Here is a 26,882-nt window from a genome sequence, read left to right as displayed (position 1 = left end):
CCACAAATGGATTTGAACGAAATTTTGTTGAGCTCTTTGAAGCCTGTATTCGCCTTAAAATTGTTTTTCCCAATTTTAAGGCGATTTTCCATTTCAATAGCAAATTGTTCAGCTTTGCTTCTTATAAGGGGACCACTCACGGGAATCTTCTTATCCCTGGCTTGCTTGAACCATTTTAAAACACAGCTGTCTAAATTTGGATTTTCTGGCTCCCTTAACCTTTTTCGGTCTTTACCGCACTCACTTTCACTGTTGAGAATTTTTTCTTTATTCTTCAAGTAGGTGCGTCATGTGTTGGAATTCCAAAGTCCTTGGCAATCTCAGATTTTTTCTTCGTCCCCTTTTCTACTTCTTTAATTGCCGCTATTTTTTCCGATAACGTCAAAGTTTTGTATGTTCGAAGTTTATTATTTGACGACATATTCGCTCAATACGAAGTGACATACTGACGTGATTTGCGGTGATTGCAACGCCAACGCATCTTAACTGAAGGGGCGTGCAGGGTGGGGAGAATTTAGGTGCCAGGTACGGGTACAATGGCCTTGAATGCCTTAAAAAAAGTGGCACGATAGAACAAGAAACAATACTACCTCTTTTCGCGGAAATTTCCAGCATGAATTTTTTTTTTTTAAAACAATGTCGCAATATTTGTTATATACGATAATATAATCTGCAATCTTTTAAAAAGTCAATTAGAGCACTGTACACATTAGGCGAACTAAGTATCTGTTTCAGGTTACCGGTTATATTATGCGCTAGTCTATATATTCTATAATATCTGCATTCAACGAGTAAGTGTTCTAATGTAAGGCGGTGAGAATCACAATGTTCACAAGCAGGTGGGTTTTCGGTAGTCATCAGGTATCCGTGAGTGAAGCGAGTGTGTCCTATTCGGAGTCTTCGAATGATGAGTTTGTCCCTCCTAGTCATTGTAGGTATCTTAAATGAGTATACAGTGGGATTGATTATATACAGTTTTGTTTTGTCCATTCCAATGATTTTGCCATGTTTTACATTTTTAGCATGAAATTGGCATTTTTAACTTGTAGAAAAGTTCGAATTATCCAAAATATAATTTGAATTATTCACGACTTTTTATCATTACTTATATAGGAAATGCTAGGGACCAGAATAAAAATTCGAATTAACGAAGATTTGGAATTTGCGAAGTTCGAATTAAGCCGGTTCCACTGTATATACTTTTATAAAGGATTTTTAAATTAAAGTTTTTCTGATTCATGGTATACAGTCAACTACATGAATTTCATTTTCCTTGTGGCATAATACTTAACCAATCGAATCGTAAGTTTTATCTCAGTGCTGTTTTCTGAACGCCCATTATCATCACCTCAGTTCCACATCTGTAATGCTATGTGTTTGAAAAGATTAGTCACCGCGTTTCATAGCCATGGTAACCGCATGTCTTTATCGGGCGTTGTGAAATCAGCCATGAGTATGGTGCAGACGCAGACATATATGAACTACAATTAATTGTTTGTACATCATTTTTCTAGGGAGGGCAGGGCCATGTAGCCCTCCTGTATCAGCCGCCAATAAGTACTGATAATATAAAAAGTATAAAAATTTATTCTACAAGTAAATAATTTACTTCATTGGAAACTTTATACATGTGGATGAAATACAAATAAATTGTATAATTAAAAAATTTTTCAACTACTACGGTTAAAAATATCGATCTCATCATACAGTTTATGATCTACATTATCGTCGTTAACATTAATCAAGTTAATTTTTGAAATAAGGGTATCCTGAACGCGGAAATACCATTTAGCCAACTTCTGCTGAAGATCTTTCTTCTCTTCTTCTGAGGCAAAGGAATGATGCATTGATTCGTAAGAAATATTCCATAGTTCTTGTGGAGTTAACTTGAAGTGTCTTAGAACATGCTCATATTCCTTGGACAAAGTGGTTGCAAATACCCCTTTATCGTCAGTCTAAAATAAAGAAAAATTATAGCAGACTAGAATATATAATGTAATTAGTAGGTATATATACAGGGTGATTCTTTGGAAGTTCCAATTAGTAGTTTTAGAGGCCATAAATAATATCTGAAAATTTGGGATGAGGAGTTTTGATAGGAGTTATAAGGAAATAGTGGAAGCAACAATTTTATTTTCTCATACAAACAGTTACAATATACCCTTTGAGTTAAACTCACCAAAGCCGTGGCTATCTTTACGTCGATTTAATTTTTTACTTTGCACGGGAATGGCGAGTGCGATTGAAATTTTTGGTTTTTTAAGTGAATACTTCTTGTCGTTCGGTATGCCTGTGTGTTTTTGCATGGGCCCGAAATAATCTCATGCGTGACCGGAACGCTTGCAGCAACCTTGGGTATACAGTAATATACATACATACTTATTACTCTGCTCATTATACATATAATTCTTTAGAATATAATGATAATTAAAATAAAGCAATTAAACATAAATACAAGATAATGATAATGAAAAAATATGAAATGATAGTGAATAAAATATAAAATTATGATTTTGCTATTGACACGTGATGCTTCTCTTTCCTTGGATCTTTCCCTGCATAATCAGTTGGAGCAAGGTGTGAATAGAATAGAATGTGTGTGAATAGAATAAGATGGGTCAATGTGGTCGCTTGTTTGATTAATAAACCGATTTTCGTCACAATTTTACTTACATTAATAGAGAATGGTAGACGTAAATCAATCCATTTCTGTATGTGATGTTCTCCATAATGCTCCACACTTTCACTTAAAACATTTGAAGTCAAACAGCATTCTAAAAAAAAGCAAAATAATTGTCAAACATTACTAAAATAAAGCGAAAAAACGGGTGTGGAAGTCCAGTGGGACTGCCGGTAGAAGTTATACTTCTATACACGCGTTTGCCGTTACAAATTTAATTTGAAAATCAATCTGCACAATCATTACATGTGTAATGCTATAGGTAAAAGAGAGCAGAAAGAGAAACAGAATTAGGTATATAGGTATATGGTGCATCATTTGCTGTATATAAACAACATTTGACCTGTAATAGGAGTATAGTAAATGAAGGATTAAATCAATATTTTGATAAAAATGTATATTTTCATATATGTTTGAAAGGAGTTGAATGCAAAAAAAATTTACACATACTTTGCAGTAAAATTCATTGTTTATTTTGTTACATACATACATAACTTACTTACGCATATGTTTAATTTACCATGATAATAATATTAATAAAATAAAAATATTGTTTCGTGATACAACTGTCAATTTGTGTGAGATTGACAGATACAAAATTTAATTGTTGTTTGTTGTGTATATAAGTACACATTTGAACTTTCTTGAGATAGTTACGTTTTAATTTATAATTTAACATGCCTAACGAGGCTCAAGACAAATCTGAACAGAATGGAAAAATAATAATAATAAGAGGGAGAAAATATATCTTCTGTCTCTCTCTTACCTATATCTTACATATGTAATGATTTTGCCGATTCATTCCCGTACAAATTTCCAACGTCGAACGCGCGTATAGAAGTATAACTTCAAAAAGCAACTGATTTGAATAATTTAACTCTGCTAGTTCCAAAAATACTAAACTTTCCTTTGTATCAGCTCTAGTTTTCGAGATATAACATACTCATCAAATATTTAAATCTTCTTATATTTCTCTATGTTAGAATTGCAATATATTTATCGAATATCTTAGTAATGAAATTGTTCCTTATTGGAAATGCTCATAACTTGAAATTACCTAATTTCTTAATTATTTTCAGTTAGTCATTTTATTTTTGTCTCTAAAATGCTCATAACTTGAAATTACCTAATTTCTTAATTATTTTCAGTTAGTCATTTTATTTTTCTCTCTAAAATTGCCTTATTTTATTAGGCTAACATCGGTTGAGTTTACCGAGAGTACAAGCTGATTATAGCCGCAAATGTCAAACATGGAACAAAAAATTTCGGTATAGCAGTGTTGGCATGTTTTTATAATGTAGATGCTGTATGCTTCAAATATAAAAAGATAAAGCTTTAGAAAAGTACATTTACATTTTGTTTATATTATCTTATGAATTCTGCAATTTTTGATTTACCCTTTGATAGATTAGGGGATAGATTTGGCAATCGTCAAATCAGCAGTTGCCAGATTACAACAGATGTTTGCAATTAATCTCGAAAGAGACAAATATTTACTCGTTGTTACTTCATATAAATTAAAAATTACAGAATTCGTAAAATAGTATAATCAAAATGTACTTTTTAAAAGCTTTATCTCTTTATATTTGAAGCATACAACATATGCATTATAAAAACATGCCAAGACTGCCAAACCGAAATATTTTTGACATTTGCGGCTATATTGAGCTTGTACTTTCGGTAAACTCAACCGCTAACATCTTAGGAGATGCATAATTGCTCTAAAGTTGACTTCGGCAAATGGAGAGAAGTACACTGCCTGACCTCTGGGATGATGAAGAAGAAGGAGCAGGAGGACAGAGGAGGGAACTGAACCAGGGATCGGAAATCTTTTTTCTTTTTTCTCGAGAGCCAAGAACCGGTAAGTACCAAAATTATTAGTTTATGGCCTCACAGAAATATTTTCGTTCTTTTGATTTATTTTGGCAATAGGCAATTCTGAAAAAAAAATTTCTGATTTATGGTGATAGGTTATTTGTAAGTTTTTCCTTAATATAATAAAGTTATTCTTTTTCTAAAGTGACGGCTAATATATGGATTTCAGTTGTTTATTGAGTGGCAAGACCACTACTCTGAAACCGTGGTTAATGTTTTAGCCGGAACGCGGTTAATCCGGCACTACCATGGGGTCTTCTGGTCTAGTATCCTACTTGGCCGAAATATGCCAGGGTGTCTTGCTCCGTGACGTTAGATGTCTAAAAAAGACTTCCCCCACCGTTGCCTGCAAGAATTCAATGCATACCTTTTTAGTCTCTTTCTTAAATCTGGCAATACGGCAATTAAAAAAAAACTAGAGGTAGGCTTTGACTGTTTCAAAAAAATAACGTGACTACATGGTATACATTACTCAGTTATCAGCATCACGTGATAACTGATCGCAAACTGTATGTAATGATGCCCAAAGAGTTCACCTGTTATAACGTTATTGAAAGTTTGTCTTTTACATGATCTACATCAGTGGTTCTCAGCCTTTTTAAGTCATGAACAACAAAATTCTTTTTATTATTTTTGATACCACCTAACTAAAATACCTATCTACCTAGGTAATCTAATTAACTTATATTATCGAATTTTAAGGAATGGAAAAATAAAATTCAACAAAAGTAACATTTTTTTTAGGTTATATTTTTAGATTTTATATTTAGGCAGTTAGAATAACAAAACTAATTAGTGAGAAGGTTGTGCTTGAGTATTTCCACATAACTTATTAATTTCTGGTGTTACTCAGATATAGTCGAAGATCAGGTTCTTCATTAAGTTTATAAGAGAAGGGAAATCAAAATTCCTTCTTGCCCAAAATTGATCAAGGTTGCATTGCTTAAAGTCTAATTTTAGTTCACCATCACACCACAAATCAATCAGTTTTTCTTGTTTAGTTGCACTTCCTGGGTCGACGATTCAACGAAAGAGATTGCGTATCCATTTAAATTCAGAATAATTGTCTGTGAAGTACTCATTAAATTGCTTGATTAATTTAACACAGTGAATCTTAGAACATAACAATACCTTAAAATTAAAATTAATTTCATTATATGTGACGATGCTTTCAAGTGTTGGAAAACGGCAAAGTAAGTTATTTTCAAGACTTGTTTTTACAAGGTGAAGCTTCTTTATAAACGACTTAACTTTATAAATAATAACAAAGCGGGTTGTACGTTTGCCTTGTAAACCCAAATTCAAATCGTTTAGTCTGGTAAATATATCACTGATAGATAAATGCTAATTGGTACAACCAAATTTCGTTAGTAAACTTATCTTTCAGTCCATGATTTTATTTATCTTTTTTTTTATAAATATGTTTATTTACAATCTACATCATTACAGAGTATTAAGTAAATGTGTTACAGGTTTTGGGCGTGAAGGAGAGACATCCAATAATGTCTCACCTTATTCTATTTTGGTTTAGTTTTGAAGCAGGTCTTGGGGACAGGTTCTATCTAGTCTTCTTGTGGCTGGACCGTTGTTGAATAATTCCCTTACTAGCTCATTTTTATGGTGAATGGTACGTTCATTTTGTGACTCCGTGGCTCGATGGATTTCTTCTCTGATGAAAGGAAGTGTTTGATTACTTACGTACCATGATGCATCCACTATCGATCTTAGCACTTTAGACTGGAATCTTTGGATAATATTCAGCGACGTTGGCTTTGCACAGCCCCATAGGTGTAGTTTAACTGCACTTCTGCTGACCTCTTTAGAGCAGCGGTATCGAAAGTGCGAATTGCCATGATGGTTGCCAACCTTCTTAGAGGAGATGGCACATGAAGAAGAAGAAGATAGGTGTAGTCCGTAGAACCAGATAGGTTTGAGTATGGCTTTGTATAGAAGAATTTTGTTTTGGATGTTAAGTTTTGATTTACGTCCAAGGAGCCAATACATTTGCAGGAATTTTAAGTCGAGCTGCCTCCTTTTGTCTGGATATGTTTCTACCAAGTGAGACGTTCGTCAAGATGAAGGCCAAGGTATCTATCATCTGCTACTGTTGGTATTCTTACATTTTTCATTCTTACAGGTGGGCATATGTTGTAACGGTTGGTAAATGTTATTTGAGTTGATTTTGTTTTATTTACTTTTGTTCTCCATTTCGTATACCAATCACTGAGTATGTTCAGATGATGTTGCAGGTTTTGAGAGGCTTGTATGGGATCTTCATTTACAGCTAGTATTGCTACGTCGTCAGCAAAGGAAACGATTGTAGTATTATTAGTCTCTGGTACATCGACTAGGTAGAGTGAGAAAAGCAGCGGCCCTAGACCACTACCCTGCGGGACTCCGGAGTTGATAGGACATAGGTTGGATTGTTGGTCTTTGAATTTTACAGAGAAATATCTATTTGATATCTAGGATTTAAGTAGGAGGAAATAGTTACTGGATAGTGCTATTTTTACTTTGTAAAGCAGACCTATGTGCCAAACTTTGTCGAACGCTTGTAAGATGTCTAGAAATACAGCGTTGCAGTATTTCTATTCTTCAAGACTTTTTGATATTTCATTTATCATTCGATGGACTTGTTGGGTAGTGGAGTGATTTTCCCGAAAACCAAACTGATGTTTTGGAAGTAATGTTAGGAATTCATGATCTGCCTATTATCCTTTGTAGCAGCAATCTTTCAAAAACTTTGTTTACGGTTGGGAGTACGCTGATGGGTCGATAAGATGTTACTCCATTGGACTCTTTTCCTGGCTTGAGGATCATAATGACTTCAGCAAATTTCCAAAATTTTTGGAAAGTATGATAAGCTTAGCATGCGGTTAAATATAACTGTTAGCAAAGTAATGGTCTTGCGAGGAAGTTGTTTTAGTAGTTGTGCCAAGATTAAATCATAACCTGGGGCCTTTCGTGAGTTTATTTCTTTTTTGACTTCTATAGGAGTAAAACTTTTAATTGGGAGAGACATTTGACATGCTGCGCTAATTAGTTCTTCAACTTCTTCATCAGGGTCTGTTGGCTCTGTTTGAAATACGTTTGTAAGATGTTCAGCAAAGACGTCCACTGAACATCTTTGTTGGAATTTTATTTATCTAGTAATATTTGATTGATTTGAAATAATCGAGATAGCACTTTTCCTTTTAAAAGCCACCTAAACTCTGTATACTGTGTCATCAATACTTCCCATTTCGGAACACAAAAGCCGAATTAGTCTTGAATTCAAAGCTCTTGACTTAATATAATATACTGCTTTAAAACCGTCGTTCAGCACATGCTTTAATTCATCTGGTATTTCTTGTCTGTGTATGATGAAAGACACATTCCGGTGCGTCTGCTTTAATTCTTATTGCAACGCCTCCATGTTTTCTTGTCATTGCACGTACACCATCTGAACATACCCCCACGCACAGCTAATCCAAACCATGTTTTGTAATAAAATCATTCACTTTATTAAATATTTCGAGTCATGTTGCCATACAAGGAAGAGACTCGCAAAATAAGAATTCTTCTTGTATTTCATTTCCGTGCAACAAGCAGGAATAGACCATTAACTGAGCAAAATTTGTTACATCGGTACTTTCGTCCATTTGCAACGAAAAAAATACTAGACTTTATTTGTTCTATGACGGTTTCCTTTACATTATTGGTCATTTAAAGTATTCTACGGCTAACTGTACCACTTTCAACTTTCACCAAGTGAAACGGCTGCCTTTTATGGAAGGAAGTATCGTCATTTAGATGCTGTTTTACAAGATGTTGCTACAGCAACTATTGAACATGAAGTAGACATTGCTATTATACTACCTGATGCTGACCCACAGACCAATGAAGAGGACTTGAACGAAAATTATTTAGAAGATGTCGAAAATAAATTTCCTACAGATGTAGTCGGTGAAATCGAGTTGCAACATATAAACAGCAGTGACGAAGAAGAAAGTGAGGATGAATACAGCTTGCCACTGTCTGAAAGCTTAAACAACTTGAAATCAAAACGGACCAAAAAAATAAAGATAATTCAAAAATCGACTAAAAATTTTGTTGACACTAGTATGCCAGCAACTTGCGGTTGGGCTCACCGTTGGGAAATTTTAAAAAATGAACTGGAAAACTGTAATCCAGTTAAAGTATTTGAAAAGTTGTTCGATGACAATTTTTTTTACTATTTGAAGCAACAAACAAATCTGTATTCATTAAAAAAATAGACATGACTTCTTTGTTCCAAAAGCTGATCTCAAACCTATTGTGACAAGTTTACTCCTAACAGGCTACCATAAACTACCAAGCGAACGTAATTATTGGAGTCTTGATGAAGACATACCTTTCGATACAGGTATATTTACTTAGTAGATAACGATAATCTGGATACCCACAACAAAATGACTAAATTGCGGTCACTAATGTCACTTATGAATCAAAGATTTCAATAGTGGGGCGTTTTACATAACAACCTGTCAATCGACGAAGCCATGGTAAAGTTTTATGGTCGGAATTACAGTAAACAATATATTATAAAGGGAAAACAAGTACGCTTTGGTTATAAGAACTGGATGCTGTGCAGTTCCACAGGATATTGTTATGCCTTTGACACTTATTGTGGTGCTAAAGGAAATCCTCAAATTTACGATTTACCAGTAGGATCTCGGGTAGTTCTTGATTTTCTCAAAATTTCAAAATTATTGCAGTGTCCCCTGATCATTAAACTGCAGTGAATTTTTTTTCGATAATTATTTTAGTAGCTATGGTTAGTAGCTATAGCTAAAAATGTTGAGACATCAAGGTTATCGTGCCGATGGTACGATAAGAGAAAACCGAACTCAAAAATGTCTGATGGCAAACGAACAAATATTCAAAAAGAAAGAGAGAGGTTTGATCACTTTTATGATAGCGATTCAGTGCTTCTTTTTATTAGGTGGCAAGACAATAACACTGTCTCAATTGTTACCAACTATGATAAACTGCAACCTATTAGTACGGTCAAGCGCTGGTCATAAGTAGTCAAAGCAAAAGTCCATGTCCAGCAGTCACACATTTTCAGTATGTATAATAAATGCATGGGTGGAGTTGATTTACACGACCAGGCAGTAAGCAACTACAGGATTTCTGTTAGAGGTAAAAAATGGTGATGGATGCTGTTTACAAGCATGATCAACATGCTTGTTGTTATTGCCTGGAGGCTGTTTCAATTATCAAATGATATTCCAATCTCATTGTTAGAGTTTAAACGAATTATAGTGCGCTTTTATTTAGCTTGCAATGAAAAATCGACAAAACCGACCTGCTGTGCAATTACCAACAACTGTTCAACGTCATCAGGATGGTCATTTCCCATCCAAAAATTAGGTCAACAGCGACGGTGTACCCAGTGTCACAAAAAAGCTAGGTGGAGTTGATCAAAATGCACAGCCCCCCTTTGCATTGAACAGGACTCTAGGAACTGATTGATTTTTGTTTAGTTTTAACCATTATTCTATTTCACTTTGTACTTAAAAATAATAAATAACATGTAATGTAAAACTTTAATTTTTTTTTAACTTTATCCCATTTGGGGACATATATGTACATATGCTGTATACCTTAAGTCAATAAGTATGAATTACATTTAATTTTGCTTATAATATCACCCCTAATAAGATTCAGTTAGAACTAATTAATTTTTTTCAAAAAAATGTCTTAGTTTTTAATGGGTTAAATCTTCGACAAAAGAAAATTCCATTTTTGGTAATTATTTAGTAAGCCGGAACGCCTCAAAAATGCCAAATTTTTTGTAGACTTAGCCGAAAAAGCGAAAAAACCCTCAAATTTTAATGTTTTCTTTGCTTTAAACTAGTAAAAGTGCCCAAATAATCAAAAATACAGAAAAAATAACAAAAAAAGTACTATGAATAAAAAAAATTACATAGAAAGCAAAGAAAAGTATATATAAGTCTTAATAAAAAAAAAACGTAAATAAAATATATTAAATATCACTGTTTTTTACTGTTAAATTATGAAAAAATGAGTAAAATTGTTTAAAATAATCAAGATTTTTAATATTTCACAACAATATGGCCGCCATGCGCAAGAGTAGATAACTAAAGCCGGTTTCAGGACGGAAGTGGTGAAGGTCACACGCTGAGTGCTGCGGGCTGGTTATCTTTGCTACTTCGGTTCTGACCGGAAGTGATAAGATAAGACCTAATTAGTGTTAATCAACTACCGGATGTAAGGAGGTGATAAGGGGGACGGTTGGAGTTTGCAGTAAACAGGAAGAATGCATTAATATTGTAAACAAAGGATGTGATAAAACTGAATGTGCGGAAGTGATAAGGAGGTAATTGGGGACATAATTATTGAGTTTGCAGGTTGTGTCCGTTGGTTATCTTGGATCTAGAAAACAGTGGCGTTCTAGAAAAATTTTAGGAATATTTGAAAATTTAATAAGAATGAAGAGGTAGTTATAAATTCAGGTAGTTACAGTCTGTCCCAAACCCTTCTTTCAGTGCGTCACTAATTTTGACGTCATATAGGATTTTAAGAATGTCGAGAATTATTGCATGACATTTTAGTTAAATCTGACAGTTGCAGGATTGTAATCGGCTAAATGTGAAAAGATTATTTTTTTAAAATGTGAAGTAAAAACTTTAAGAATTCAAATTTTTTTTTACTTTACATATTAGAGGTCCCGTCCTGTATAAAAAATTTTATTGCGCATTATATTGGAACGGCATTTTGTCATAATTGCTATTCTACATTCCAATACATTCCAAAAAAATGCTTAATTAGCTAAGATTTATTTATGGATTTATTATTATTTATTACAAACACTATGGAATTGGAATGTTTGTTTATTTAAAATAACGCTTCCTCCTATAGAATCTTTTAAGAGTTGACTGCGAGATAAAAAAATTTACTGGCAATTGCAAGGCATCAAAGCAAACATTCCTGTGATAAAATAGCATCGATTGAAATCAGTCATATTCGGATAAGTAATTTTCGGAAAGTTTCTGTGGCAGCCATTAGTTTAATTTTGTGAAGATTTATCATAAAATCGTGAAAATAGTTTAAATAGTGAGTTATTCTACTAGATTGGGTGTGCAAATGAAAGAGTGTTATGAAGTTTAGTTAAAAAAACAATGGACAGTTTAAATAGTAAAGCAGTTGATTTTTGAGTTAATCTACCAGTTTCGGTATGCAAATGAAATAGTGTTAATGGAGTTTAGTTAAAAAACAAGATACCGAATGTAAGTTTATATCTTATATTTTAATAAAATGTGGTTCTAAAAAGAACCGTTTTAATACATATGAATATCTTCTAATTGAAAATAATTTAATAATTTTAATATTAGGCTTTGTTCTTTCTCGGTATATCTCGGCATATTTAAAATATTTTTATGACAATAAATACAAAATTAAATTTTCACTGTAAAATGTCTGAAAATACTAACCTGGAATGACAATTATCATTTTATCAATTGACATTGTCATAGTACTGTCACTATTGAGACCATCTGCGTCAAATTATATTTATGCGCATCATTGATTGGATATCTATTTAGCGCATTCTAAACTCCAACCAATTATATATCCGTAAATAGAATTCGCTTTAATATGCAAATACCCGTGAACGATACATAATTTTCTAAGTTCTATGTATAATAATCACAGACTTACGTTTTTTTCTGTCACTTCTAGCTTAATGCGTTAGAGAGAATTCGATCAACTATGACGCACTGAAAGAAGGGTTTGGGATGAACTGTAGTAGTACAATGTTCGCTGAAGAGTGCAGACGTGGTAGTAATCAAATAGAACAGTTAGTTACGTCATTTGAAAAGTTGAGTTTGTGGGAAGATATTATTAAAAATAGAAAGATACCAGCAGGTGTACCACCCTCAACAAGAATTCAATCTATTAGTTATGGTTGTTCGAAGTGTACCGTATATCCTATTAACAACCATACTCAACAGTATGTTGTACGTAAATAAGCCAGAAGGAGTAACTCATTTGCTTGTTTGCTATTATATGAATAATACACAACACGAATGTAATAGAACAGAATGGAGGATGATGTTGCAGACCAAAATAAATGATGGTAAATTAGAAGTATTTGCACTATCTATACCAACGGAAGCACACAATTATAAAATAAAACTAAGTTTTCTGGACAATTCTGAAGGAGATGTAGATAAGTGGGAGACAATACGACAGCAGAATCAAGACAAAATCATTGATGATGTGGATGGTGGAATAATACAACAGCAGAATCAAGACAACATTAGTGATTATTTGAAAGATAAAATATATTATATTTGTATAATGATATATATAATTTTGTCATCTCAATGTATATTTATGGTTAAATATGTGGTGAAAAATGTAAATAAATTATATTTTTTAATAAATAATGATTGAAAAGTTGTATATTTGTTATTAACCTGTCTTAAAATAAAACTCGAAAAATCTTGGTAAAATATTTATTAATAAATAGAAAAACAATAATAATAATATAGGATTTCTAGGTAAAAGATTAAAAAGCCATTGTTGAAGCACATCTACATTGTTCTGTGAACACATATACTTGCCATGCGCATGATTTTGACAACGTGATATCTCTGGTTGGAAATTTTCACTGCTGCAGCTTGTTCCCTCGAGCTTGACTACATCGAAAAGAAGTGGAAATATTACGAGTTCTTCACATTTGGCCTCCAAGTATTCCATTTTCTGGTTTCCTTTAACATAAATGTAGTCGGCGGAATGTAAAAGATATTTTTTCTAAAATGCCATTAATCGCACTGTATTCGACATCACCATCATTGTACGGTATACCATGAATACATTTTTCCAAGTAGTAGACCGTTCTTTTATCTTTTTCGTTTAACTGTTCATATGGCACTGGAGGTTTAAACAAAAATGTTGTTTTCTGGTATCCAATGCAAATTGTTATCTCTTTGGGATGGAACAAGCCATCAATTGTAAATCCCTGAATGTCTAGTAGTGCGATTCTCATGATGATTAACTGACTAACTGACTGGTTACTACTGATTCTTGAGCATAAATGACTTAAGAGGATATAGTTTTTATTATTTCGGTGAGAGGGGAGTACTCCATTAGACAATCGTGAATAATGATGCAATAAGCTCGGGTGTTTTCGGGAAATCCCGTAGAGGCTTCAATGTCTAATCTTACATCGACTGTAGAGGATTTCATCGACTCATCACATTTACTGCAATTTATAATGAACATAGCATGTGTTTTGAATGCAACATAATCAATAAGCGTTATAGTTAAGCTGTATAGTTAAAATGGGCCTCATCAAAGTGGTCGTGTGTAAAGTCTAACTGCATTCGTTCATTCGGCCAATAGTCACCATTAAGAGATAATCGAATAGTTTCAATATTTATATGATTGAAGGTTGTAGGGTCCTCTGTTTGTAGACCACGTTTATTTGTTTGAAAGAATACGATGACATAACGAGGCCGTTCTACTGCCGTACTTGTCTTTACAGACCAAATTTCTCTACGGGTACCAGAAGTAAGTGCAGGCAATTCACTCAAGTCCCATTTTCTAAAAGATATCAATATGGGCTTATCGATTTGTATAGCCTTCAGTAATTGTTCTTTCATCTCATCACTAGGATAAATATGTTTGATTTTCAATTCAATACTCTCAATTTGAACCTTTACAGTTGTTGATCCGGCTTTTTCCCCGGGGTTTTCCTTAATGATAGTACAATCGTTATCGTTGTGTGCACGCACTAGTCGAATAGTTTGCCGCCCTGTCGAAATCATTGCGTAATCATTGAAAACGTTAAAGATATGCTTTAGCGGCATTCGTAAAGTAAACGACTTATCAATGGCATTTAGATGAGGTGCACTAAGATAATTCCAGCCTGCTATTGCCAAATGTTTAGAATCATGAGGGGAATAACAAGTATATCCTCTGACTGTACTCACTATACCAGGGTCTCGAACGGTTTCTATTTCCTTACCACTTTGACTGTATGTACAGGAATCGAATAGAAAGGCACCAAAGTTAGGAGCAAGTGACTCAGTACCTCCGCCAGTTATCTCCAATTTTCCTTTAATAGTTAGTAGAGAAGCATTCATAGCAAAAAAAGGAATCCACTTGATTGATTGTAAACTCCACAATATCACTGCAGTTGAACGCAGAAACGCTGAATAATTCTAATTTTGAAACGCTTAAAACAATCACCTAAAAATTGCATTACGTCCTTATGAGCTAAATTAATAATTATTCCTGTTCTAACTCGACTTGCAAACGATGAAATTACATCTTCCCATTTAACTTTACTACTACGTTTCTTTATAGCAGTACCCACCACGTGTCCACCACCAAGATGAGAAAAATTTTGAATATCTAATTTGATTGTTTTCAAATGTCCCACGTTTGTCTGCAATTGTCTTTTTTAAGCTACATTTAAGTCCCCATACCGAATAGCTTTATTAAATAGTGTTACATGTCCTCGAATATGTTTTAACCAAATATCGGCTTCTCGAGGTGTAAAGTTTTTAAATAAAATGTTTCGGGCTTTAACTAATTGCTCTACAATGTCACTACTGAGGTCGCCAATGTCACTCATGATTTTTTTAACGATAAAATAGTAATAATGGTAACGATAAATGAAAAACTCACCTAGGTGCTTCTTATATTTTACTAATCGTAAAATTGGGTGTTGCCTGGCTTCCAAAAGATTGCACTCCCAGCAGTGTTATTTGATTCTTCTCTGGTTCAAAATTTTCTAAATTTGACTGAATGACCTCCGTACATCTTTGAGGTAAGAAAATGTTAAAATCCGGTGTTTCGGCCACTATTCTATAGCCATATCTGGTTTTTACTACTTTTAGTTTTTGGACCAAGTAGCTTGCACCAACAGGCAAGTCAATCAGCCGCTTGGTAATTTTGTTTGACACACTTGCGGTTGCGTTTATAGCTGAAAGATCCATTCTGCAATTAATGGATAATAATTAGCAGGATAATTAAAAACATGTAGATTTACAGACAATAATTAGCAAAATTTATTACATCTATATTCACCAACAACACAAACATATAGAAACAAGAACACTATAGAATCACTATCAATAAAACGTGCTAAACAGTGTAGTAAAACAGAACTGATAAATTAAATGCAACATTTATTGAACTAAAGAAATTGAACTAAAGAAATAGCAGAATTAAAACGTAAACTTACAGATAGCAGAATTAAAAATAGGTAAAATTACAGACAATAATTAGAAACATTAGTAGTAAAAACAAAAACAAAAAGTAAAAACAGAAACAAAAACTCAAAGAATCACTATCAAATTAGCAGAATTAAAACAGGCAAAATTACAGATAGCAGAATTAAAAATAGGTAAAATGGTAAAATTACAGAATATAATTAGAAATATTTATTATTTGAATATAGTCAACATGTCTTATTGTAAAAGCAATAAAAAAAAATACTTACATTGTTGTCACAAAAACACACAGTGTCACAAGCGCACTAAATTTCAACTACCGACTGGTATACGTTACGTCTGCTGGTTACTAGAATAATAATCTCCGCATAGCGTTTCACGCTCTTTTATTGCCATGAAAAGTGGGTGTGTTTATCACCATCGGCGTAATAACAACAAACGCGCGATACAAACAAAAACCAATTTTTTCTTATCTCCCTGCACAATTTGCATCGAAAAGTGCACTAATTAGATCCAAGATAACCAACGGACACAACCTGCAAACTCAATAATTATGTCCCCAATTACCTCCTTATCACTTCCGCACATTCAGTTTTATCACATCCTTTGTTTACAATATTAATGCATTCTTCCTGTTTACTGCAAACTCCAACCGTCCCCCTTATCACCTCCTTACATTCTGTAGTTGATTAACACTAATTAGGTCTTATCTTATCACTTCCGGTCAGAACCGAAGTAGCAAAGATAACCAGCCCGCAGCACTCAGCGTGTGACCTTGACCACTTCCGTCCTGAAACCGGCTTTAGTTATCTACTTGCAAGAAGTTAAATTTTATGTACTTTTGACATTGTTGCCAGTTTTAACCTTTAAAAGATCTAAAAATTTCATGAAAAGTACCTTAATTAAAACAGGTGGATGCAATCTTAATAACCACGTGCAAAACGAGTACCCGTTAACCATCGTCTTATTTTATTATTAAAAATGTAAACCAATAAACCAAATCTAACCTAACACTGGTAAAAAAAAGCAGTAATAAGAATAAAATGTTATAATATAATTAAAAATCAAAATTTTTATATTTCATAAGAAAACACGTAAAACATAACCAAATCTAACCTAACGCTGCTAAAAAAGCAGTAATAAGAATAAAATTTTGTATAATTAAAAATCAAAATTTTTATTTTTCATAAGAAAACGTGATAATAAACGTAAAGTAACGTAACCAAATCTAACCTGACCCTTGTAAAAAAGCTATAATTTTCAGTTAAAAGTAGGTAATAATTTATAAACTTTATGTTTTAGCTAAATTTTTATTTTTCATTAGAAAACATAATTTTGAATAACTATGGCAACACTGGTTAAAATTCCCCTTCTTGACCATAAGAAACAGTTGTCATTCCTGTCATTTCTTGTTGTTTCATGGTAAATAATGGCGAATAATGGCGGTGGCTTTTAAAAATCGGGCATATTTTAAATGGAAATTACATAAAAAAGAACGTTTTGCACCGAATAAAAATCATTGCACAACCATTAGTAAGTGAAGCAGAATTCATTGATATAAATTTCATCTCCGTAGACATCGTTCCTGCTTATTACACTAGTACCCCATTTTTAAATAATTTGAATCATCTCGTCTGGTAACTCTTCTTTGTTTTTTACGATTTAAATTTAAATCAACGTTTGTTACCTTGTTTGAAGTACATGGTAAATTACTTGTTTATTGAACATTCTTTTACAGCTTCTACGAGTCTCTTTAACCATTTATCTATTACTTTATAATTAAAATAACAAGGTACGTGGCCAACGTAAACTTACTTGTGTGTACTACTATTTACTTCTTAAGTCAAATACCTACTAAGCTTACTTCATAAATGCGATTGGCGACTACTCCGCGATTTCACAATCAGTGTTACCAGCGTGACTGGCATTTCTATAATGCTCTCGTATTTTAGTTTTATTTTGGCTATGTTTTTGTGTTTTTGCATACCACCGCAAATAACGATATGTACCACCAGTGATACATGTACCACAGGTTGAAACCGCTGACCTACATTACATATAATCATAAAATGTTAATATTAAAACCTCCAGTATACATTAAGACCTGATTATGGTGTGATCATGTCATCTATCAAAACAGTGATACTTTAAGAACTTAATAATTTTAATTATTTTATAAAACTACTGCAAAAAAACAAGTTCATTATAATAAACACAAAAACCAAGTAAATGTTCCAAATCGGGATAAAACTCACCTAAAGGAATTTTTTTCTCGCAATAAAGGTCCCAGTTTTCCTGTGATCCACCATGGTGTGGATGCAAGAATATACCGTGTCCTATTCGATCGGGTCCAAATTTTAATATTTTGGAAACTTCTTCGTCATTTTTAACTTCAGCACAATGTATGGCAGTCTTAAGACCGGCTTGTCTAGCCTTTTCAAACAAATCTTCATCGAAAGTACCGACCATGGGATTCCCACTCAAATCTATACCTACAATTAAACCTAAATTTATTAAGACATATTATATAAAATGTAAATAATAACATTGGGAAATAAAAGAAGTAAGTAAAAGACAACCTAACTAACTAATTCGAATCCATACTGGTGAGACTGGGTGGGAAAGTTCGTATACCCGATAAGACATGACTCACCAGGAACGTGCTATGGATATATAGGATAGGTATCTTCTTTTCTTCTAGTTCCGACTCCACTAATGAAGATTACTATTGAAAATACATCTTTATCTTCGGCTTTTAGCAACAGCTTTTTAGACAGTTACAACTCTCTAGATGAACAGCAGAAAAAATTTAAAATACGCAACAACGATCTACAAACAAATTTAAAAAACTTTCAAATAGAGAAACCACAAAAGAATTTCACAGAAGCATATGAGGTAAAGAGCGATAGTGAATTGGTATCAGTCGACCACAAGAAACGTCAACGCAACGATGATAGTCCTGAATTTAAAAACACCAAACAAGCTACACTCAAAGATTATTGGCTAAGTAAAACTGTTCTTACATCTAACAGATACGAGGCACTTGAAAAAGATAAACTTAGTGAAGAAGATGAAATGCTAGAAGAAAAAAGAGATGAACAGCCACCACCTATATTTATCCAAAATGCCGAGTGTATCAAACCATTACAGGAATTACTACAGCAGATAACTCTAGGTAAATATATTTTAAAATGTCTTGCTAACAACCAAATTAAAGTTCAAGCTGACTCATCCAAAAACTATTCATTAATTGTAAAATCTTTAGCAGAAAAAAAATACTCAGTACCATACATACCAACTAAAACAAAACCGTGGATTCCGAGTTGTTATACGTAATTTACATCCTTCAACAGATCCAGATGACATTAAAAAAGCGTTGCTAGTGCACAGACATACAGCACTGAACATCTCCAACATTAAGCAAAGAGGCACAAAGAAAGATCTGCCACTATTTAATATAGAACTGGCTATCCAAAGTAACAATAAAGATATATATATATATATATATATATATATATATATATATATATATATATATATATATATATATATATATATATATATATATATATATATATATAATATTACAAAATTACTAAACTCTATTGTCACAGTTGAGCCACCGCATCTGAAAAGGGAACTACCCCAATGCCAAAGATGTCAAAATTTTGGCCACACTCACAATTATTGCCACAGGAGTCCGCGTTGTGTAAAATGCGTGGGCGATCACCTATCATCTCAATGACCAAAACCAAAAAATATAAAAGATGTTCAATGTGTAAATTGTCTAGAAAATCATCCTGCCAGCTATAAGGGATGCTCAGTATACAAAGAGCTACAGAAAAAAAATTTCCAACGCTTAGAGATAAAAACGCAAGTCAACCACCTCGTGCAGTACATCCTTCAATCACTCAACCAACTATCAGCTATGCGAAAATTGTTGCAGGAAGAGATAATAGAAATACATCTACCATAGATCAGACTTCTCATGTAATAGAAACAACAACTCCCCAACATATACAAAATAATCTAGAACAACTAGTACATAAGTTAATGGAAAGAATGGATAAGATGTTTGATCTCATAATGTCTCTGATGTCTCAACCTTCAACACTAAACTAAAGATGTGCTGTTTTAATGCCAATAGCTTAACCACCCATTTCCACGAAGTTAAAGCATTTATTTACTCTCATAATCTAGAAGTTATGTTTATTTCCGAAGAACACATGACTAATAAGAGCCATTTCTATATTCCCAAATATTCAACCTATGTAACTCAACATCCATTAGGTAAAGCCCACGGAGGTACGGCAATTATTATAAGAAATAAAATTAAGCATCATGAAACAAATAAAATTAGTAAAGTTTTCACAAGACCAGATTATTCTATCTGCTGTTTACTGTCCACCGAATAAAATAATTAAAGCTGATCATTTTACTGAATACTTTAAGATGCTAGGACACCGTTTCATTACTGCTGGAGATTATAATGCCAAACATCATAAATGGAGTTCCAGAATCGTAACCTCACGTGGATGAGAATTATTAAAAAGTATTAACGAGAATCATTTAATTCCTTTCTCTATTGGAGAACCTATGTATTGGCCTACTGATAGACAAAAAATTCCTGATCTTATTGATTGCGCTATAGTAAAAGGAATATCACATACCTACCTCCAAATTTCTCCTTCATTCTCCTCATCAGATCATTCTCATTTCTTCATAGATCTACAAAGCCAAATTCATAACTGTCCTAAACATTTAACACTCTCTAATAAAAGAACAAACTGGAACAGATATAGAGAAGAAATAAAAACATCCATTAATCTAAACTTGCCTCTTAAAAGTGATAGCGACATAGAAAATGCAGTTGCTCACTTAACTACAGTTATTCAGCAAGCTGCTTGGACGTCCACCCCAGAAATTAATTACAAACACAACTCCGAGTCCTATCCTGCACACATAAATAAACTCATATTGGAAACTTTATATATATATATATATATATATATATATATATATATATATATATATATATATGTATATATATATATATATATATATATATATATACATATATATATATATATATATATACATATATATATATATATATATATATATATATATATATATATATATATATATATATATATATATATATATATATATATATAAAGTTTGATGCAAAAATCTACGAAATAAAAGTATAAAAGAGTTATATCAAAGGGATTAGAAATTAGCTGGCTCAATAGAAGTGATTTAGTCTCGCTGCGTAAACAAGAATTAAAAGAAAACTGGGAAATTGAATGGAATGCTTTTTGTAACAGAAGTAACAACCTTTATACAAAAATTCACCCTGTTTTACCTACTGTGCCTTTTGCTGCAAGAAGTCATCCCAGTAGAAGAGTATATTCAATGTTTGTTAGATGCCTTGTTAATCATGCTACTGTGAAAGCCTATCTTCATAGATTTAATTTAAGTGAAACTGAACTTTGTGATTGTAATGGTAACACTGACGATATCAATCATTGGATGTTCGGGTGCATATATAATGATGCTGCTATTAAGTATCTATTGGAAAATCTGATAAAAGAACAAATACCTCTTCCTCAGTGTCAATCTTCCATTTTATATATCTCTCGTCATAATATTAGGTTTAACCAAATTTTTTGGGAATATTTAAAAAGGAATAAAAGAAAAATTTAGGATGGAATGTGTAATGTGAATGTATAAATCTAGCTTTGTTCCCTCTGTCTATCCTTATGTTATATAGTTACCTCCTAGCCGTTGCCTGTCTTGTGTTGTAATAAAGTCGCTATGAAAGGCACCTTAGCGTGAAAAGTATCCCTACATTATGTAATCCCTTGTTGGTTCTAAATATTCACTTTAAGTTGGTTAGGGCATTGAATGAAACGAATGAATGTATGGTTTTTTATCAATCTACTGATTCTTGTGATACTGACGTTTACATTATATTTTTAATCTACCCCTATGCGAAGTACTATTTTGTTAACAAATGCAATAGGTCAATACATCATTAACAAATTCAAGTAGTCAAATACATTATCGTGGCTGAATGGATCAAGTTATCCAAAGCCATTAATTAAAAAAAAAAAGAGTTATATTGTAATTTATAATTCATCTTAAATTATTGTGTTTGAAAATTGTATAATAATTATTGAGATGGAATGACAAAGAAAATATTTGAGTTGTAACTAGGCAACCATCAATACAAGTACCTGATGTACTTGGGGATAAATAAAGATTAATAGGGAATAAGGCCCTATATCTTTGTTTATAGAAAATTAGTAGAGTTGCTATCAACAAGTCCTCACAGACACTTCGTCTAAGGACTAGCAACCACAGTGAAGTCCTACATTGCCATGTGATCAATTCCTTTCATAACTTAAACATAGTTTTTAAATATCAAAGGTGTAATTCAAAGTTAATCAAACTACATTTAAAGGGTTTTTACCCACACATTAAGAGGCTTCACACATATACATCCAGATAGCACTGATGATGGAATAGTTATTCCGAAAACGTTCTGTGATGTAGCCCGATAGGGTTTTATATTAATATACCTTTTATAAAGGCAATTTTTTAAATAAAATTTTTTGTGATACATGGTATACAGCCAACTACAGGAGTTTAGTTTCCTTGTGAATTATAATTCAATATATGGGAGGGTGAGATGTTGTTGCGAGTATTTGATTTGAATAGAAAATAAATTGTGATATTAAATGTTTATTGGATTTTGAAAAATTAGTTATATTGGAAACAAAGGTTCAGGGTATGAAAGTATGTGTGTAACACTATTATAGTCAGTTGTGGTTATGAAAGTTGATTAATTGTAAATGTAGGTGGTAATAAGTCCCTTTATGTTGAAAGATAACATGTGGTACCTGAAAAGAATTTTTGTGTTGATGGGTGTACAGTTGTTTGGTAGTTGAATGTTATGGAAGTAATTGTTAACTGAATTATGTAAGGCTAATTGCATTATGAGAAAACCAACAAAATTGATGTCTGAAAGAGAACATAATGAAGCTAAAGAACACTTTAATAAATACTAGTAAAGTAAGTGAAGAAATAATTAAAAAACTGAAAAGAAGAAAACTAAGTTTGACAAGTTATGATTAAAACTGTTGAAAAGTCAGAGTATGTTTATAAATGTATACCACTATGTGGTAGGTTACAGTTGTAAGAATTTATTGATAGTATAATTATTGGTTAATAATAAAGTCCTTTATGTTAAAAGACAACATTTGGTACCTGGAAAAATATTTTTATTGGTTGTGTGTATGAAAAGGGTGTTACTATACTATTATTCAAAATGAAAAAAGGCTGTCTTTGTGTGTTTTTGAACCCTAAACGATTTATATAATAAACTAGAGATATAAAACTGAATATGATGAGGGTTTTAGTATGATGTTATGTTGTTAAAATTAAGAGGGGAGTAAAGCTATGCGATGTGAATTTATTTCTTATGTTAACAATAATGTAACACAAAACAAATTTTGTAACTTTTTGTAACTAAGGGCTTTTACCCACATATTTAGTGGCTTGACTCATATATATCTGGTAATTATTTAAGCAGATTGCTTTTTCAACCTTTGCCAAAAATTTAACCTTTATGTTTGCTTTCATTAAAGTGGTATATTCCTAAGGCTAAATTTTGAACAGCTGAAGACAGACAAGAGTTTGCAATAGTAGTAGACATCTCTTCCATTGAGTATACAGTATTTTAAAAGGAAAAAGAAGCAAATGTATGAATTCTATTTTTATTAAGCGTTCCTCAAATGGACTTGGTGACTTGGAGCTGCTTCTTCTGGGTAAACCAAATTTTGAAACTTAATTACCGTCTATACTGTACTTTCTGATACACTGGTTGCTCGAGCTACTAGCTCTACTAGAGATAAAGGAGTTGTGGAATATCTCAAATCTTTTTCACATTTGATAAACAAATAAATAAGTTTTTAAGTAAGGATATTTTGCCTACCTTGGGTATGTACCACCTTTTTATTGATAATTTCCTTGTAAAATCAGTTGATTTTACATACAATAGTAAAATATTGATTATGTCATGTTTTTAACATAATTTAACTCCAACTATTGCAAAAACTAGTTTAACTCTGTCTCGCTGTGAGAATGAATGCACTGCAAACAATTAAATGTTTTCAGTAATGTCAGATTTCATCGTTTTGTTCTGAGATTGATGTCACCAAATGCATGAGTCAGGTTCATGAAATTTAATACTTCGCCACATACTTCGCATGTGGTATAGGGTAGTCAATAAGAAAAATATGTTTAATAATACTTAAATCAGTTGAGGTTAAATTTTTGTGACCTAAATAATAAACTTAACTTAATATACATATAGGGCCAGCAAAAACACGATGGATTACCTTATTATTGTCAATATTTGTATATATTATTGTGCACATTTTTCAATGTTGCAGTAGGTTAGTCTAATACAGTCCAATAATGTAAATAGTTTTAAAAAAGAATAAAGTGTTCAATCAAAAAGTTTTACTACAATCATATTACAGAGGCCAATAGATCATTTTTGGTTGCAGCCATAGTCTGAAGTAAGTCCAGCTAACCACTAGTGCTTTGTATAAAATACTGTTTACAGTTTTGCAGTGCAAAAGCCAGAATCTCTAAGTTGACCTTTATCACACACCAAACTGTACTCTATTTCTGTTGGGATTTGTTTTTAAACATACTTCATATTCTTTCTCTCTCTAAATTTCCTTTTAAGTATTTTTATTAATAATTCTTATTTTAACTATATACAAAAATCATAAACCTGTCTTCTAACAACTTACCTTTGATAATATCTGGATATTTGTCCTTCATTTTAATAATTACATCTAACGTTTTCATAGAAGACTCTTTATTGGCTCGTCTATTAATAGACAAAAGTAGTTTCACTAATACTTTTTTACAAGTCTCTTTACAATCTGTAATTGCTTTAATAACTGTTTCAACATATTCTTCTTCACTCATTTCTTCCTCACTTCTAGGAGTTGTTCTAAGTTCTAAATATACAGTATTTTCTTTATCAAAGTCTTCGATAACGCTTTTAGCAGCCAGATATACATTTTCTTTGGTTTTTGTAGCATTATGGGCAACATTAAAGAGTTGAAACACTTCTTCCAAAGTACGACTAGATTTACTCATAATGTCTGTAAGTTGATATTCTGCTATAGCATCATTATTGCATCCTAACTTTTTCAATATATCTGTATTTAAGGAGCCATTGAGATGAGCATGTAGTTCCTAAAATAATAAAATATGAAATTGTATGACTAATAATACAAAAACTCAACTGAAAATGATAATAAAATTAATATCAAAAGGAATTTAAAAATATTATCTTGTTTATCTATCATACCTATAAGCCCAGACGCATATGAATGGGACTAAAGCCAATATACAACACGATTTTATTTTTCTGAATTTATTTGATTATTAAAAATTAAACAGATATGATTAAAGCCTATTTTATACCATGTGGTTTTGCCAATTAATCAACACTATCTAATACTTTTATCAACTACAATAATTATAACATAAACAAAAAGAAAAAGTAATGCCTCACACAAATTGAACCAAATATTTAGTCAGCAGTACCACTGTGCAGAGTAACCCCTACATTTTAAAACAGCACTAATTCTCTTTGGCATAGTGAAAATAAGAAAGGAAAATTGGCTACTGACAATTGGTCATTGACTATATGCCTTTTCCTTAAAGATAAATCCACAAATTTCAACATCAGGATTATGCAGATCCTAAACAGCTTTATTCAAAGTGTATTTTGTTCCTACCCTTATTCCTTAACTTGAAATTCATATTTTTGAGCCTAATTTTATTTATGATTTGCATCAAGAAAACCCTTGAAATAAATATGGTGGTGATTCCCATTTTTTTGTCCTAGAGATTTATTGATTTTATTATTTTTAGATGATCTGAAAATGTATAGGCATTATTATTTCTTAATTCAACTTTTGTTGCCTCTATCAATTTGTTTTACCTCAATATTTACATTTTTATCCCATTACCTCAATATGTTGTAAGGTTACATTACAGCATAGGTATTCAAATTTCTTTTATGTGCCATAATAACACCAGAGAATATAGAGACATATGCCTCTATATTCTTTGATAATACATTCAAAAGTTCTTGATAATGCTGTATTTGGCAAAACAAGTACAAATTGAAGTCAAATAAAGTGAATTTAAATTACTATATTTTTCAATATACATCTTATCAAAAATACTTACAATTTTAGGCAAAATCTTACAGAAACTACTTATACTATATTTTTTCTTAGTTTGCTCCATTTTTAGATATTTATAAAAGTAGATTGATGCTTTTTCTTTTTTCTAAAGAATTTATTGCGTATTAATATACTCCTTGATAACCAGAGATAAATAATCACATGAGAGGACTTTTTACAATAAACCCAACCGTAAATATTCAAATTTAAAACATTATGTTATGGTTATGTACTAAATCACAAAACAGCAATATAATCATAGACATAACAAAGAATATACAACTTCTTTTTCTTCTTCTTCTACGTTTTTTTGAGTTTCGATTGTATAATCATTTACCCAGTAAATGTAAGGTTATGCTCGTCTTGCTTAGCTTGAACTTTGATGTTGCATTGATTAATTAATATTAATTTCACTAATCAAGGGCATAAAGAATAATTCAATAAAATATATAAATCGTACCACTGATCACAAAAACGAACTGATAAATCATTTTTTCACCAAACCACTTGCCCAAAGAAGAAGAGAGTATTATAAAAATTTTCTTCAAAATGATTTAAGTTCTGTGATTATTATAAATGTACCAAAACATCATGATGTCCTTTGCATGATACACGCATGGTAATTATTTCTCAGACAAATATATTTTTTGTGATTACGAACGCACGGTGCCTATTCCGCATGATAAAATCATATAATTTTCGGTAATAATACGGGTAACACCAACATATTTAAATATCGCGCCTTATTTTTATGTCAATTCAGTAACATTCCCTTACCCAGAGACAACATTATTTATTTATTTTTAGTTT

The 26,882-nt window shown here is 32.1% G+C and overlaps 1 protein-coding gene across 2 annotated transcripts; it reads right to left on the bottom strand.

Annotated features, from left to right (window-relative positions):
* Positions 1–1,569: 1,569 nt before the first annotated feature.
* Positions 1,570–26,276, bottom strand: Ada (adenosine deaminase-like protein). Of its 2 annotated transcripts, none has more exons than XM_072540189.1 (5): positions 26,077–26,276; positions 24,618–25,071; positions 18,042–18,278; positions 2,674–2,774; positions 1,570–1,955 (listed from the first exon to the last, which is right to left on the bottom strand). In XM_072540189.1, the coding sequence occupies exons 1-5, from the start codon at positions 26,134–26,136 to the stop codon at positions 1,671–1,673; spliced, it is 1,137 nt and encodes a 378-aa protein (XP_072396290.1). In that variant the 5' UTR covers positions 26,137–26,276; the 3' UTR covers positions 1,570–1,670. The 2 variants fall into 2 exon arrangements, with proteins under 2 accessions (XP_072396290.1, XP_072396291.1); XM_072540190.1 differs by lacking the exon at positions 26,077–26,276 and adding an exon at positions 25,394–25,521.
* Positions 26,277–26,882: the final 606 nt, after the last annotated feature.

The sequence above is a fragment of the Diabrotica undecimpunctata genome, chromosome 8 (genome assembly GCF_040954645.1).
Source record: "Diabrotica undecimpunctata isolate CICGRU chromosome 8, icDiaUnde3, whole genome shotgun sequence".
Taxonomy (NCBI): domain Eukaryota; kingdom Metazoa; phylum Arthropoda; class Insecta; order Coleoptera; family Chrysomelidae; genus Diabrotica; species Diabrotica undecimpunctata.
This window is presented reverse-complemented; position numbering and strand designations above follow the sequence as displayed.

Bases quoted from the DNA above. Each gene is read 5' to 3' on its own strand.
- Ada (XM_072540189.1), bottom strand. From the start codon at position 26,136: ATGGAGCAAACTAAGAAAAAATATAGTATAAGTAGTTTCTGTAAGATT. The intron at 18,279-24,617 runs GTAAGTTGTTAG...GTTTAATTGTAG, and splicing joins ATATCCAGATATTATCAAAG to GTATAGATTTGAGTGGGAAT. The intron at 2,775-18,041 runs GTGAGTTTTATC...GCTTTTTTTTAG, and splicing joins CGAGAAAAAAATTCCTTTAG to AATGCTGTTTGACTTCAAAT.